General features: G+C 39.8%; 1 protein-coding gene across 1 annotated transcript in view; it reads left to right on the top strand.

Annotated features, from left to right (window-relative positions):
• The window catches only part of KCNJ6 (potassium voltage-gated channel subfamily J member 6), a 104,771-nt gene extending 100,845 nt beyond the window's left edge, over positions 1 to 3,926 (top strand). Inside the window, exon 3 of the mRNA XM_026053055.1 lies at positions 3,589 to 3,926. Coding sequence (XP_025908840.1) covers positions 3,589 to 3,914 — 326 coding nt within the window. The 3' untranslated portion in view covers positions 3,915 to 3,926. The remainder of the gene's footprint in view (positions 1 to 3,588) is intronic.
• Positions 3,927 to 15,003: the final 11,077 nt, after the last annotated feature.

The raw sequence follows: 15,003 nt of genomic DNA, 5'->3' as shown, positions 1-15,003 counted from the left end.
TGAAATACACTGTTGTTTGGTGGCAGGACTAGCCAAAGGCCACTTATTTCCGATAGAGATTCCCCCTCTGCCATCACCAGTTGTGTGGAATCCCCTTCACCCTTTTCATAGCTGTGGGGACTCRGCAGGACTTGAGAGACAAACCTCGAGGTTTCCATTTGACCATGACACTCTTTCTTAAGCAGATGAGTCATTCCTGTTATACTTTTAATTAACTTAAAATGAATTATTTCAGTCTCTTAATATTCCTGCTGATTTAAAAATAAAAAAAAAAAAATCCAATTAATGTTCAGCTAAGTAGCTCCAAAGACTCCCCAGCTCTTGTCTGTCCGGAAGGGATTCAATTAAAATGAGACACTAGTCAAAACGGCAAACCACAGTCATTTTGAAAGGCACTGTGCAATAGATATGTGAGCACATACAAACCGCACAATTACAGCATAAATCATGCATCGCTGGTAAGCCTAAAGCCAAGAACTCACTCGCTCCAAGTGCAGCCTCGTCTCTCAACCAAATGTATATTGCAAATTTACAGTGAATAATAAAAGTCATATTCCCTTTTGCAGCAGAAAGTATAGCCGTGGGGTATTCAAAATGTGTGTAATTTAGACTGTAATATATAGCAGGGGCGTACACACAGGAAAGCCCAAGGACTCTGCTAACTCTTGAGCACAGGGATCTCGGAGCCAGCACAGACACCAGCTGGTGAGCCCATAGGACACAGAACTGCTCAAGCACGTCCGTCCCYTCCGCTTCCAGATCCACACGGCGTCACTGGCAACCTCTTCGAGAGTTGCTGCAATGGTGGTACATTTTAAGTTGGAATCCTGAAAAATGTTTCTTCTGTTAGTGATCACATACCTGCAGAGAGCATTACTAGGTATCTCTGCCGCTCTTGCATGCACCCATCAGCAGCTAACGTCTTTTGTTTAAATTCAATTGACTTCCTTCAAAAATCCTAATTTTTCCATCCTAGCTCTGAAAGGGTTCTATTGAACTGTGGAAATTAAACAGGTATTAATAAATCACTGTTGAGTGGGAGCCTAAATGAAAAACTGAGACAGGCCAACGTTTTAGATTATAGTTTTTTAAATGAGCTCTAACTCAAACATAATTCAGTTGAGCTTCTTGACTTCTGCAGAAAATTATCCTCCTCCCTCCCCACCCCTTGTCTCCTGTCAAAGGAACTTTTCCTAACCATAGCAGCAGCAGCAGGAACACTGTGTACTTCATCCAAGAACAGCAAGGTAATAATGTTTCAAAGGGACTTCAGTGTTTTTTAGCTTCATCTTATTGCTTTTGCAATGAAAACTCCCAATTTCCTCCTCACTGCAAAGTCAAATTTCCGCAATAAAAAAAATGAAAAAAAAAAAAAAAAGGAAAAAAAGAAGTGAAATACTTGAGTGTGAGGAATGTCACACTTGTTTGTGGCAACCCATTGGAGGTGGATGGTCTTGGTATGTTACCAAGGGGTATCCAAGGAGCTGGTGGTACACCAGTGCAAAGAGACATCTGAGACAACCAGGCAGCTCTGTGACCAGCAGTGACCACGGATGCCTGCTCTGGCTCCAGCCCAGATACACTTCAATCTCTGGGGCCGGGAAATTCTATCAAATCCTGCACCGCTTTCTGGGTCTGCTGTGGATCTGCAGAGCAAAGGACTCTTTCTGTGCAAGCTGCTGCATGTCCAGCATATTTTGCACATGCATCGTGATCCATGAGCTTTAAAGTTCCTCTGCCTCTGTCATTTTGTGGGAAAGAAAACCTCCTTTAGGCTAAAATTCGCACAGGAAAGCTCCCAAGAGATGCTTTTGTCCTAAGGTTTCTGGAGTCCTTCCTCCCTTCACAGCATCTGTGAAATGAACAGAAAAAAAATGGTAAGATCTTTATATTCCCATTTGTGCATTGCTTGAGGGGTGAAACGCAAGCATGGCCTGTCCTGAAAAAATGAGAAAAACACAGGCTTGAGTATTTCCATCAGAGAAGAAGAAAGAGAAATGGTAACTACCAAGCATAGTAAAAATACCTTCGCTTTTCTGTCTGATTCCAAACAGGAGGTGAGGAGAGAGGTAGCAAAAGTGCAGCAGTTTCCATGAGAAAGTTTTCCCAGCCCCAGCCATCACGCTGCAGCTCCTCAGGGGCTGCAGTCATGTTTTGATGGGAATGCTGGAGAAGAGCTGAAGTACTACAGGTGTTAACAGCTGGTATATGTCTTTCTAAACATGCTGCTATCAGGAAAAGAAAAAAAGTAGCGTAATAAGAAAATGCAGTTTCACCTGTAAGAAACAAGTTATCTGAGCCTGGAGAGAATGCTCAAGAAAAGGAGGACGGAAGTGTCTAAAGCAGTTTGCACATCCCTCAACAAGATCCTAGGTGGTAAACTACCCTTATTTTCACTTTGTGAAACTGTGACTTCACATGATGCCAACCATTGCAGACAGACAACATGCATCACTATGGGTTGTCATTTGTGTGTACAGAATTAAAAGTTTATATATACATATCTATATATTGCTTATGACAACTTCCGAACTCCTGACTGTAGCAGATTTGTTCAAGGGTAATGTATCATCATTTATTAAGTACTTGACATATACTAGTTGGTTGAGCTTTTCTTCCTAACACATAGCCAATGTGCAAATAATAAATGGAAAAGCCTTATCTGCTTTCCACGCCCATATTGCCTCTTCACTACTGTTGACCTTCTTTTTGGTCTGCTAGGCTTCCTTCTTCTATGACTGAGCATTAATCTTGCATTATAGTGCCTCCCCAAGTTACCTGAGATGGGAGATRTTCTTCAAGTTATAGCTCTCCAAATGGCCAGGCATTTCTTCATTCCGAAGACACCCTGGTTTAGGCTTTTAGTGTGGAATGGCTGCCCCTCATAATGTACCTTTAAGATATACTATCTTACAGGGTTTTTTTTCCATATAGCAGTTCAGAATGAGGTTCAGCAGAGCTGTATAAGAAGGCAACAAGAAAGTGAATCCCAGGTATCTGAAGCCAGTGCCTGGAAGTTTCACTAATGTCTGTGCCCAAACTTCAAATTAGTTTAGCTGACAGAAGGTTCCAGCCCGTAGTGGGGACCACAGGCTTAAGGGTTAGCTCAAAGGTTTCACAGAAGTCCTTTCACAGAGAAAAGGTTTCACACAAGTCCTTCACAGGCTAAGGCCTGGACAATTGCTAGACACAGGTTAGTTGCACAAATTATCCTCCAGGGAACAACAGGATGACACAACAAAAGTCATGTACATGTTCAACAAGCAATTTGCAGTTCATCAACAGGCAAATTACTCACTAATGCAATACAGTATAAAGAACTTCATTTAACAAAGAAATGTTAAAACTTTGCTCTTGCTCTAAAACTGGCTTGCCACATGTCATCATGCACATATATAAAAGGAAAAGGCAAYAAGTAAGTTGCACATTGTAAAATTGCATTCTAAGCACAACCACATATTATGTCAAACATTACTTTTCTGGCATATGTCTTTCTATGCATGATTCTCTGGCTATATGAAAAAAATAATTAGGGATCTGGGAAAACAATCTGCCCGTATTACAGCCCTTCTCCCTTCTCTGTTACAGGAATGACGTGTCAAGCCCGAAGTTCTTACGTCACCAGTGAGATCCTGTGGGGTTATCGCTTCACCCCTGTCCTCACGCTGGAGGACGGATTTTATGAAGTTGATTACAACAGTTTTCACGAAACATATGAGACCAACACACCAGTTTACAGTGCCAAAGAACTGGCAGAAATGGCCAGCCGAGCAGAACTGCCCCTCACGTGGTCTGTTTCCAGCAAGTTAGACCAGCATGCTGAACTAGAAACTGAAGAGGAGGAAAAGAGCCAGGAAGACCAAAATGAAAGAAATGGTGATGTGGCAAACTTAGAGAATGAGTCCAAAGTTTAGAAAGACCAAAGGAATGAGGGCCATGCATCCTTCTTCCTCTTCTTTCTTTCTGTCCCTCCCGCACACTTTTTTTCTTCCTTGTAATTCTTAATTCTAGGAAAATAAATATTTAAGATGTGAAATATCTACCTGGCCAATTTAAAAGCAAGAGATTCATAGACTAAGCACAGAGGCAGGTTAAAGCTGCAATACCCATTACTTGTAATGGTATCTCTGGTCCCCTCTCTGGTAACAATTAYCGACTTCTTCTGCCTATGTCTGATTCGTTCAAATGAACAAATAAAAGCATCTGGCACATATAATTGGGATATTACAAGGAAAGACTCGTTCATGCTTGTCAAAGAAATGGGCCTTGGCTCCAGCTCTTATAAATTTCCAGACATTTTCATAAACTGGAAGACAAGACTCCATGAAATGGACATTGCAGCTTTACAGCAAAGGTGAGCAGAGGGTTCTGCAACCCAAGATCCTGTACATATGCCTTATGTAATGACTTTCTCTTTGCATTTAGTAATAAAGACAGCATGTATAAAAGTACTGTAGTAAAGAACTTCTAAATAATGTACATAGATGTGTAATTAATGTAGGTTTAGAAACAGAATGCTAGAAATATTGGGATGCAAAAAAAACCCCACTCATTAAGTAGGCACTTCTCTTCTAATAATTGGAGTGTAATATTGATTTTCTCCCCTTATATCTATAGCTCTTCTAGTGCGTGATGTTTTCTTCAGTGTACCAGACTGGCAGCTATTTAGAGTACCTCACTGTTTCCCAAACAGATCATTTTACTGACTCTAAAAAGCCATAAGTCTGGGAGAGGGCAGGGTAGAGAATTTGTAACATAATTACTGAAAATACTGTGAAATTGTTTACAAATAAGGCAAACTATTTCTGGGTATTTCTTCAGCAGTTCAACCTACATTTATACTGTGGCAAACTCATGGCAAACAAGAATGTCCTGTATACACTTAACCTAACAAGCATGTTTCATGTTGAGGTATTATCCTTTATGTGCAACACCTAAGGAAACTTCTCCCTTCTCCCCACTCAAACCGTTGGGTTACAAGCATGTGGTTTGCTACACAGACAACACAAGCCATTGAAAAACAAATGTTGCATTATGATAAGTAGAGTTTATCTACTCCACTGGGAAAGAAATGGCTGGATTTCACCTGAACTTTTAACCAGTGAAAATCTTTTTTTGGTGACACTGGTACTTTGTTGGCCCTGAGGAGACAAAAAACATGTGACATCCAGCCAGGTTTCCCAGTTAAACATGCAGCTCCTGCCATCCTTACTCAGGAGAGAGGTTCCCTAGCTATTTACTTCAGACTAGCTCCCTGGCTGTTGTAAATCATTGCAAATCCTGCAAACCCTCACCTAACAACTTTCAAACTAACAGGACAGTGACAGTTTACATTGCAGACATCACAAAACTTGCATTTGAAGGGCAGCAGATTTGTGTTGTAGGAGCTTCACAGCCACACTCTGYATGGTGCTGCTCACACAGTGCAGCATTGCCCAGTGCTAAGGACTGCTCGGTCAGGCCGGCACACGTGAAATACTACCTGCTCCAGGGGGATTGCGTTGCTCACTGTGGGCTTTGCACGGTGGGGCCATGAGGAACAGCGTTTCTGTCAGCAAAGGCCATCGAGCTGCAGCCTTAATTTTGTTTTATGCCTGCCTAATCCGGAAAGGAAGAATACACTGAAGAGAAGCCAATGTATTTTTGTACAGAAACATTTACGTTAAAATAGAAGAGAAAGAAAAAAAGAAAACAAGAAAAACAACCTCAGGAGACACTTAGTGGGCAGTTTTGCACTGTGATATAGCTTTCACATGAATTTCACACCTATTTTCTATCCTTTGCTCAAACAACGGCCCCTTGCTGATTTTCGCTGAGTGTGGCTGCTCAGGGCAGGTTCTGCAGCTCCTCTGCCTGTGCTGAATGTGGAGGTAGGAAGCGCAGGGAGAGGGAAAGAGGCTGGTGTGCCAGGGCCTGGCACCTTGACCTGGCTGAAAGGGTCTTCTGCAGAAGTCAGCAGTGGTGCAGAGGATGGGGTTGGGGTCCCTCCACCATGATGGTTGATTTTAGCCATGAAGTAAAGGTTCTACCTACATTTAACTTTTGTAAAGTGAAACCTGTTGGGCTACAGATCCTTGGATATAGCCTGATGTCCTTGGTCTTCTGATGGTATTCATCAGAGGTGGCCAAAGGTTCGTGCACCACAACACATCCATGAGGTTACTTGTGTGACCTGAAGGGGCAAGGAGGACTTTTTAAGGGAAGGGTCGCTCCAGAGCCCCTCAGGATGATGGAGCCTTGTGCCAGAGAGCCTRTGGACAACACTCGGCCAGGAGTGGAGAAACCCACGCGTGCCAATGTGTCATCTCAGCAAAAAGTGCGGGAGCTGAAAGCAAAAAGGTTCCTCTGAGGATAAATATGCTTTTTGCTCTTGCCATTTCCTGGGCCACTCCATAACCCATTGCTGCAGCTTAACAAAAGTTGATGTTAATGGAAACAGCAGCTCAGGGGCCTGACTAAACTTTTTTTGTGTCCTTTAGCACAAAAAAAAAAAAAAAATAGACTTCACGCCAGTGGGGCATGTGCATGTGTAAGCTATATTTTTGCAAATAGGGCACTTCAAGCTTAAGGTGTGTGTATTTGTCTCTTTCTTTCTCTCTCCCCCCTGTAATTTTATCGTCTTTAGTATTAATGTAGTATGGACTGTAAAGTTTATGAAATCTCATTTTTGTAACATAAGCTTAAAAACAAATAGAAGCCTCCAGAGCTTTCAACAGGGAGCTTCACATAACCTTTGTACTAGAATGTCCCTATCAAACACCTCTATTTTTCTACAATGATTGATTAAGCAGTTTAACAATGTATTTTGTGTCAAATGATTTCAACTGAACTGGTAAAAAGACAATTAAGAATTGAATGTTATTAATTAACAATGGATTTTCAAGCCGTATATACTGAGTGGTGTGTTCATTATTAGAGCAAATATCCTCTCTTGAAAGCTTCATCTCCTAGTCCTAAACAATATACTTCCTAACCAATATACAGGCAAGTTGTTGGTAAATCACCTTTAAGGGACATAAATAATGTAATATTCTATATAATTGACTACATAATTAATCAAGATCCTTACAGCCCTGTACATTTCACTGGTGTATTTTGAGGTCTTTTTCTCRGAGTATCTTGGGATTTTCAGGAGCAAAAGAATTTTGAGAGATAATGAGATAATGAGAGCTTGCGGTAATCCCTTGCAGTGCTCATTTAATTCTTCTTCGATGGATAGAAATGCCACAAAGGTACTTTTTTTGGTTGTGGTTATGCAATCCTTTCCCAATCCTACAGTTTCTAAACCAGATCTTTCAGATGGTGCTGGTTTACATAGTCATAATGCTTTTAATGGAGAAATTCAAATATGTAGCAGGTGAGAATTTGACTTTCTGCAAAAACTCCACCTTCTGGCTATTTAGAAATAAATACTGTATTTACAGCATTCAGATTATTTCAAAATAATTATTTTTTAAAATTTAACATCMCAAAAATGCGAAAATTGTCTTAGATTTATCTAATAGTTCTGATCTAGAACTTTGTCCTACGAAACTATAGATGTTGGTGCTGACATGAGCAATCCCAATAAATTTAATTCTTTAGATCACAGTCACATATTTGGTTTTATGAAAGGCCTTTATGCAAGTTGAAGATATCTACATCTGTCCCATCCATAGGGGCGAATTGCACAGCCCTGCTTCAGAGGTCTGCACATCTCCTACCATGTGGAAGAAGCAAGAGAGGTGTTGGAGAAGGATCCCCAGTGAGCAGTTGCTGAACTRGGTGGACCAATAGGCTTGCAAAAGTGCAGGATGGATGGTTTGCAGGTAACTTCAAGACAGGCTCTGTCTTTATGTATCCCACGCTGATATGCAGGAGTGCCCAATTAGCCTGGCAACTTGCATATTCCCCCACTGGAGTTAAATACTACATTCTGGCCTTTCAAAAGCCAGGAAGGAATTTATCTTCTCTTTTCAACAAGATAGAAATACCAATTTCCCTCAATTGCATGGTAATTACACTACATTTAAGGAGATGGGAGCCCTTGTACTTAGTCCCTTCTTCAGCTTAAGGAGGTTCAAGGTCACATCCCACTTCCCCCAAGATATTAATCCAGCCGTAGMAGTAAAAACAGGGCCCCAACCATTATGCTCAAGTCAGACAAGCTCTTGAATTCTCCCACATACTCACAGAAATTTTAAATCCTTTCCTTAGAAGGGACTTCTTTTTGACAGAAGAATGGGAAAGTCCTCGTTTCTTCCATCCRTAACAGCCTAAAACCTATTGATGGGGTCACTCCTTTGCTACATGGCAGTTGCACCAGGTACAACACTTCTGATGCTGAGAAAGGCACAGATTTCATGTTTCTCACATCCTGGACAAGCACTTTCATCAGTCAGCTTCAAGAGCGTATCAATCAGGTCTTTTGCTTATGTTTCTGAACTGAAGTAGTCACCATGTCTCCTAGGAAGGTAAATCCTGTAAGGTTTGGGCTTGATGTCCTCTGAACAAATCTGCCAAAGCAGCCTTCCTGGGATGCACAGGTGGAGCAACATTAAGGTATTTTATCTTGCTCCAGCTTCTCTTTTCAATAGGTACGGAGTCTGACCCATGGACAATGTATTCCATTTGCACCAATTCTGTCTTTTCTGACAGAGAGAAGTGGTTTCTATGTCTTACAAGTTTTGTAGATTTGAATATAAGTAAAATTTACACTACCTGCTTCAGATATTTATTACAGATGTGGATTGGAGCATAACTTCCCCATATAGTCATGGGAGAGTCAGCCATCCCAGGGTGGGACATTTCCAAGTATTTAAAGGCAGAAATTCTGGAAGTGAAACAATATCAACTTTTTACTATTACTCTACTTTTCATCTATCAAAACACCTATGTTCTCAAAATATTGACCACCTTAACAAGGACTTCACCTTGCTAGGATACTATGTAAGCTATAAATTGGGCTAGATAAAACAACAGAAGTTGCTTTACATTAGGCTCTTGATGCTTCTACAGCATTGACTTGTAAAGCACACATAGATTCGGGCTTTRTGCTGTAAATAATTCATAAAGACAAGATCTGAAAGCTATTTATTATTCATATTAAATGATGCTTTTTAATACTTCTTGAGTGAATTTTCCACTTCTTGTATGTGACTCTGCAGTGGAGGGGTGGGGAAGCAGGGGAGTTGTTAGACATTTTAGAAAAATGKTTTTTTCTGTGTATTTAGTTCAAGACCATTTTGGCCCTCCATTTTTTTTCAGTTTCCCTGGATTTCTAGAAATTATGATGTAGTGGTAACTTCAGTGTTATGGAGCATATTCTGACATTTTCCATTCTTCTAGCTGTTTATTATATACCGATACTCCGATACACTTTCACGTTGGCAGACTACAGACATGATATCAAGAGACAATCTTCTAAGAAGATCTAAATATCCTGCTCACATCAGGGTCTCACATCTCAAGTGTGAAATCTGTCCCCTATTTTAAGCAAATTTACAAGTGCAAACTGYATTTCTTCCCTCATCCTCACTAAGCTGAGTATTATCTGAAAAGGGATGGTGAACCCAAACTGTGAGAATTTTAAATCATGAGAATGAATCTTTTTCAGGTCATGATGAATGTTACTTCCTTTTGATAAAAACAATTGACCAACACAGTCAGGACTCCAGAGCTATCCTCCCAAATGTCTATTTGTGATTTTCGGAACTGTTAAACATATATCAGTTCTTACTAAAATCAGTGGGAAATAGCAGCCATTCTCCACCAAAGAGACCATCTGCTGAGGTCACTAGAGAAGAATTTTGTGCTCCTTTTTCTTAACTTTTTAAAATACCCTTAGAGAGGTGATTAAACCAGGCTTCCACCACACCAAAATGCCATCCATGTCAAATACATGCTAAAGCGGTAAAGAAGGCAAAGGCAGAATATTTACACACTTGAGTACTGCAGTAGGTTTTAGGCGCTCATTTTCATGTATGTAGACACTAGGGAACACTGGAGGCACTGGCAAATGTGCCAGAGACATTGCTAGAGAAGATTCAACTCTCTCAAAGCAACTTATCTCTCAAAGCACAGAAAAATAAGATAACCCACTTTCTAATCAAGAGGTAAATGGCTCATAATCGATACACATGATCCCCGGGAAGGAAAAGGAAGGAATTCAAATAAGTATGTAAATCATATAGATGAAGCCAAACAAAAGTCTTGGGCAAAGGGCAGCATCACTGAAATCAAGAGCTCAATGGTAAGCAGGTATTGCTAGCCTTTAAAAAAATGCAAAACCAAAAATTTGTTATACATGTTTGATTTCCCTGACATTCAGAAAATTGTTATAAATAAATACAATAAAATAAAGCATAATGAAATCACCACTTGAAAAACTTAGCATTTAAATGATCTTTTTTTTCCTGGGAGATGTGTTACAGTCATACTAACAAGCAACAGTACTGCTTACAAACAGATTGAATTTGAAAGAAAAGGGGGGAATGCTCTTGTTAAAATATCACCATGCACCTTCAATTTAGGGCCTTTGTCCCCTAATGGCAAGTAAGAAATTAGGTGTCTATTCCTACCTACACTACTGAACAGCTTTTATCCCTTGAGAGACATGAATTACATGAATTCAAAATGAACATAATGAAAAATCTCAGCAAGATCACCTAACATCATAACTAATAAATGTAAAAGGAGTCAAACCTGCTTAGCTTCAATTCCCAGAGAAGAAACAACTTCTAATCTAAATCAAAAAGGAAAAAAAGAAAGACACAAGATGGAAAAACACTTTTTTCTTGAGAAAATGCAGAGAAAAATGAAGCTTTATCTCATTAACTTATATAAGAATTTTATTTTTCAAACAGTATTTGCTCTCTTTTTGTAGCAACACTCTAATTTGCTGAATTGTTGCATGCCCATAAAAACATAACATTTTAGAAGGAACTCAAGTTTCATAAAGAGATAATTTAGCTTGTTSTTTCTTTATTAAATACTGAGTAATCTGTGTATTAGTTCTGGTAATTACTATTACAGCGCAGGGCTGTAATAGAGAGAGTCCAGCGCAGGGCTACCAGGATGATCAGGGGCCTGGAACATCTGCCCTATGAGCAAAGGCTGAGGGAGCTGGGYCTGTTCAGCCTGGAGAAGAGRAGGCTGAGGGGGGACCTGATCAGYGTSTATAAATACCTCAAGGGAGGCAGTGAGGAGGAGGGGGCGGCCTCTTTTCAGTGGTGGCCAGCGAYAGGACTAGAGGAAATGGCTTCAAACTGAAGCATCGGAAGTTCCACAGGAACTTAAGGAAGCATTTCTTCACTGTGAGGGTGACAAAGCACTGGMACAGGCTGCCCAGAGAGGTTGTGGAGTCTCCTTCTTTGGAGATCTTTAAAACCCGCTTGGATGCAGCCCTGTGCCACGTGCTCTAGGTGACCCTGCGTGAGCAGGGGGGTTGGACTCGATGACCTCTGAGGTCCCTTCCAACCTTMGGCATTCTATGATTCTATGATTCTATGATTACATCAATATAATGAACTGCTTCAGAGAAAAGATACACAAAAAATAAAACACATCACTTAACAAATCCAAAGGAAACATTACCAAAGTAGTATAATGAAGCATGTTGATGTTGCAACAAAATGCTCAGTTCTGCTGGGGCCTTCCTTGACAGATGTTGAAATGTCTATTTTTGCCCATTTTTGCAAATAATGAACAAATTCACAACGTCAAATTAATGTCATTTTACCTACAGTAAAAATGAGTAGGTGTTAATTCTTTTTGAAACACACTGCAGGGGATGTCGAATAGTGCARGAATCTGCCACCAAACTCAGCCATAGAATATGAGTCAGTTCCAACTCTGATTACAGCTAAAATTGAACTATTTTCTGTATGACATTCTGAGCATTTTCATAAAAAGGGACTTGTGAAATGTTTGAACTGAAATGTCAAGGACCAACACAGGATTTGGGAAATGTAGGCTGAATTTCCTCCTGCAACTGCCTCAGACCCAATTTTTTAATCTCAGATCATCTTAAATAAGGACTTGCAAATGCTCAAACCATATCTCCTGCCTCCTCTGGCAGCTTTCTATCCACCAGGTTATAAATKATCAGTCAGTCTATTGTCATCTTTGAAGAGCTGCCCCTCCAAAAAATATCCACTTCAAAAATTCTGAGCAGATCTACTAAAAACTTCACAATGACATGCAAAGACTTTCTCTAATCCCTGCTTAAAATTGGAGTCATGCCAATAGAGCCTGAGAGGCTCTTTCCACAAGTAACGAGTGTGTAGCAGTGAGAGCAATGAATGATAGAGGCAGTACCAGAAGTGACAGCTTGTGAGCAGTGAGAGAAGATAGGTTTGTGTGAACACAGCGATGGCTGGACTCGCGTCTTCTARCAATGGCTTTTTGGAGTCGCATCTGAAATCTCAAGGAAGCACCAAGGAACTGCTTATTTGTGTTCTGGCCCTTCTGGGATGAGAGAGTTTTGGTCTCTGCTGKTACTGCTCTTCTCTGTTCCCACCCATCTTTTATCCTTTTCTCAAGAAGAACAGTAATTCAAAGCTAAGCAGCTTATGAATGTGCATTTCCAAAATAGAAATAGAAAAAAAACCCCTCCAAACTGCTTTTTCTCCAAAAGACCACCAAGCTAATCAGCATGCTTTTTTTTAAATAAAGGTAATTATCCGATATTACTATATTGCTATCCAAAAACAATGTGAGATGTCCTCTTTTCCCACAGAATAAGGTTGTGAATGTTGCAACTTTGGAGCACCTTCGAGAATGATCCTGTAAGTCTCAGCACTAGCTAGGAATTTCTTGTCCAGATTTTTTTTTTTTTTTTTTTTGATATTTCAAACAACCAATATCAAATAATCAAAGCTTTTCTTGGACACCTTGGATAGACAGAGCCTTCGAAAGAATGAAAATTTTCCTCTCAGTTTGCTGGCCCTCTAGTCATCTGCAGTGCCAGCAGACATCTGGCTACCAAGCCTTCAAAGTTGCCTTACTGTTATGTTTTACATGACACTAAAGAAATTTCAAATGCCAACAGCAGGGGCAAAGCAAACATTTTCAAAACAATGTGCCTAAAAAAAACCCCTCATGGTAGCAATCAACAATGTCCACTTAACACACTAAAAAGCTTAYGATTACTTTGTTTAGCAGGCACATTTTTTTCAAAAAAATAATCAAAACTTGATTTTGAATCTTAAGAGGTTAAGTGATTTAACTGCTAATCCAGCACTGAATGACAATATTTTGAAGGTTTACACAAGTTCCTGTAAGTAACATTGCATTTTAGTAACACTAATGACTGGAATGAGAACTTCAGAAATGATCCCTACTACCTTTTCTTTCATTTAATTCAGCAAATGGACATTTTTTTACCTTATTTTAGAAACCAGTTTGTCAGTAGTAACAAATACCATTTCTTAAGACTCAAGTCTGCTATAACATTCCCAGCAGAATAAGAAATAATAATAATAGAGCTTCGGTCACATGATCTGGGTAGAAATTTCAGTGAGTTAAAAGTGAAACCTTACTCCCACCTTCTCAATTTAACATATATTTGTAACCCTCCAAAGCTTTTCACTCATCAGCAAAACTAGTGAAGACCCTYTTCCAAATTACTGCAAAACACAGTCCTCTGTTAGTCTATTCAAACAGCAAAAAATGATTGTCTACATTACTACTTAGGTCTCAGAGGTTGGTTATTATAAAATTAGCTTAGCAAATTAGAAAAGTTAAATTACTCTAAAACACATAATCCAAATTTTAAGAATGATTGAGTACAAAGGCACAGGAATCATCTTAGTAAATAAAAAGTAACCAGAAAAAACTACTGTGGAAGGTGCAATCACCTACTTGCGCTCATAGTAGTCCTATATCATTATTTTATCAGGGAAGAGGAGAAAATACGAGGCAGTTATGTGAAAGTAATAGTTGAGTTTATGAACCCGTATTTTAGTGCTTTTGCATTTCCCTAGAAACAACTTCAATATGCCTGTGAAGCGGTAATGGTGAAAGTATTATTAAGAAGGCATCCAAAATTCCTATTTTGACAAGCTAACTCTTACATAAAAATATATGGGAATTGTTTCAGAAGAATTATTTATCTACTTCAAAAAAAAATCCTCATTTGAAATATAAATAAAATCTTTGGAAACAATAAATAGTTTTAGACATTGTCTTGATTTCATTTGCTGGTGCTTAATCCACCTAGATAGCCGTGTCCTATTAAAAAAATGGGCAACTTTTGTGTAGAAGGGGCTGCTGATACAAATCTAGAATTAAGATCTACTTTTCTTAGTTCATAGCCAAGAATTCTAACTGTAAGATCTGTAAGATGATTACAAAAACATTTTCTGCAAGCTTCGTTACTATCACTAAGATACTTTAAATCAAACAAAAATCTAATCTTTTGCAGGACAAGAGAATTAAGAYATTTACTACAGCTTATATATCTGTGGAGTTGTCCTCTGAATTATGTGGGAGAAGTGCTAATAAACTGCAAACACAAAAATTTAAAAAATATCTTTTCCTAAGCACTGATCTGTGTCTTTGAGAAAATTTTAAGTTCTTTTTTCCTGGGTGTGGTAAGGTTGCACCTGGAGTACTGGGTGCAGTTCTGGGCTCCCCAGTGTGAGAGAGACATGGAGCTTCTAGAGAGGGTCCAGTGGAGGGCAACCAAGATGATTAAGGGACTGGAGCATCTCTCGTATGAGGAGAGACTGGGTGAGTTGGGCCTGCTCAGCTTGGAGAAGATAAGGTTGAGACGAGATCTGATCAGTATGTATAAGAACATAAAGAGAGAATGTAGGGAGGAAGGGGCCAAGCTCTTCTTATTGGCAGCCAGTGACAGGACAAGGGGAAATGGGTATAAGTTGAAGTACAGGAAATTCCATCTCCATGTGAGGAGGAACTTCTTTCCTGTGAGGGTGCCAGAGCCCTGGCACAGGCTGCCCAGGGAGGCTGTGGAGTCTCCKTCTCTGGAGATCTTCCAAACCCGCCTGGATGCCGCCCTGT

This window comes from Nothoprocta perdicaria, unplaced genomic scaffold, assembly GCF_003342845.1.
Source record: "Nothoprocta perdicaria isolate Ctin4 unplaced genomic scaffold, notPer1 scaffold_96, whole genome shotgun sequence".
Classification (NCBI taxonomy): Eukaryota; Metazoa; Chordata; class Aves; order Tinamiformes; family Tinamidae; genus Nothoprocta; species Nothoprocta perdicaria.
The sequence above is the reverse complement of the archived record's forward strand: the minus strand, read 5'-3'. Positions and strand labels throughout refer to the sequence as shown.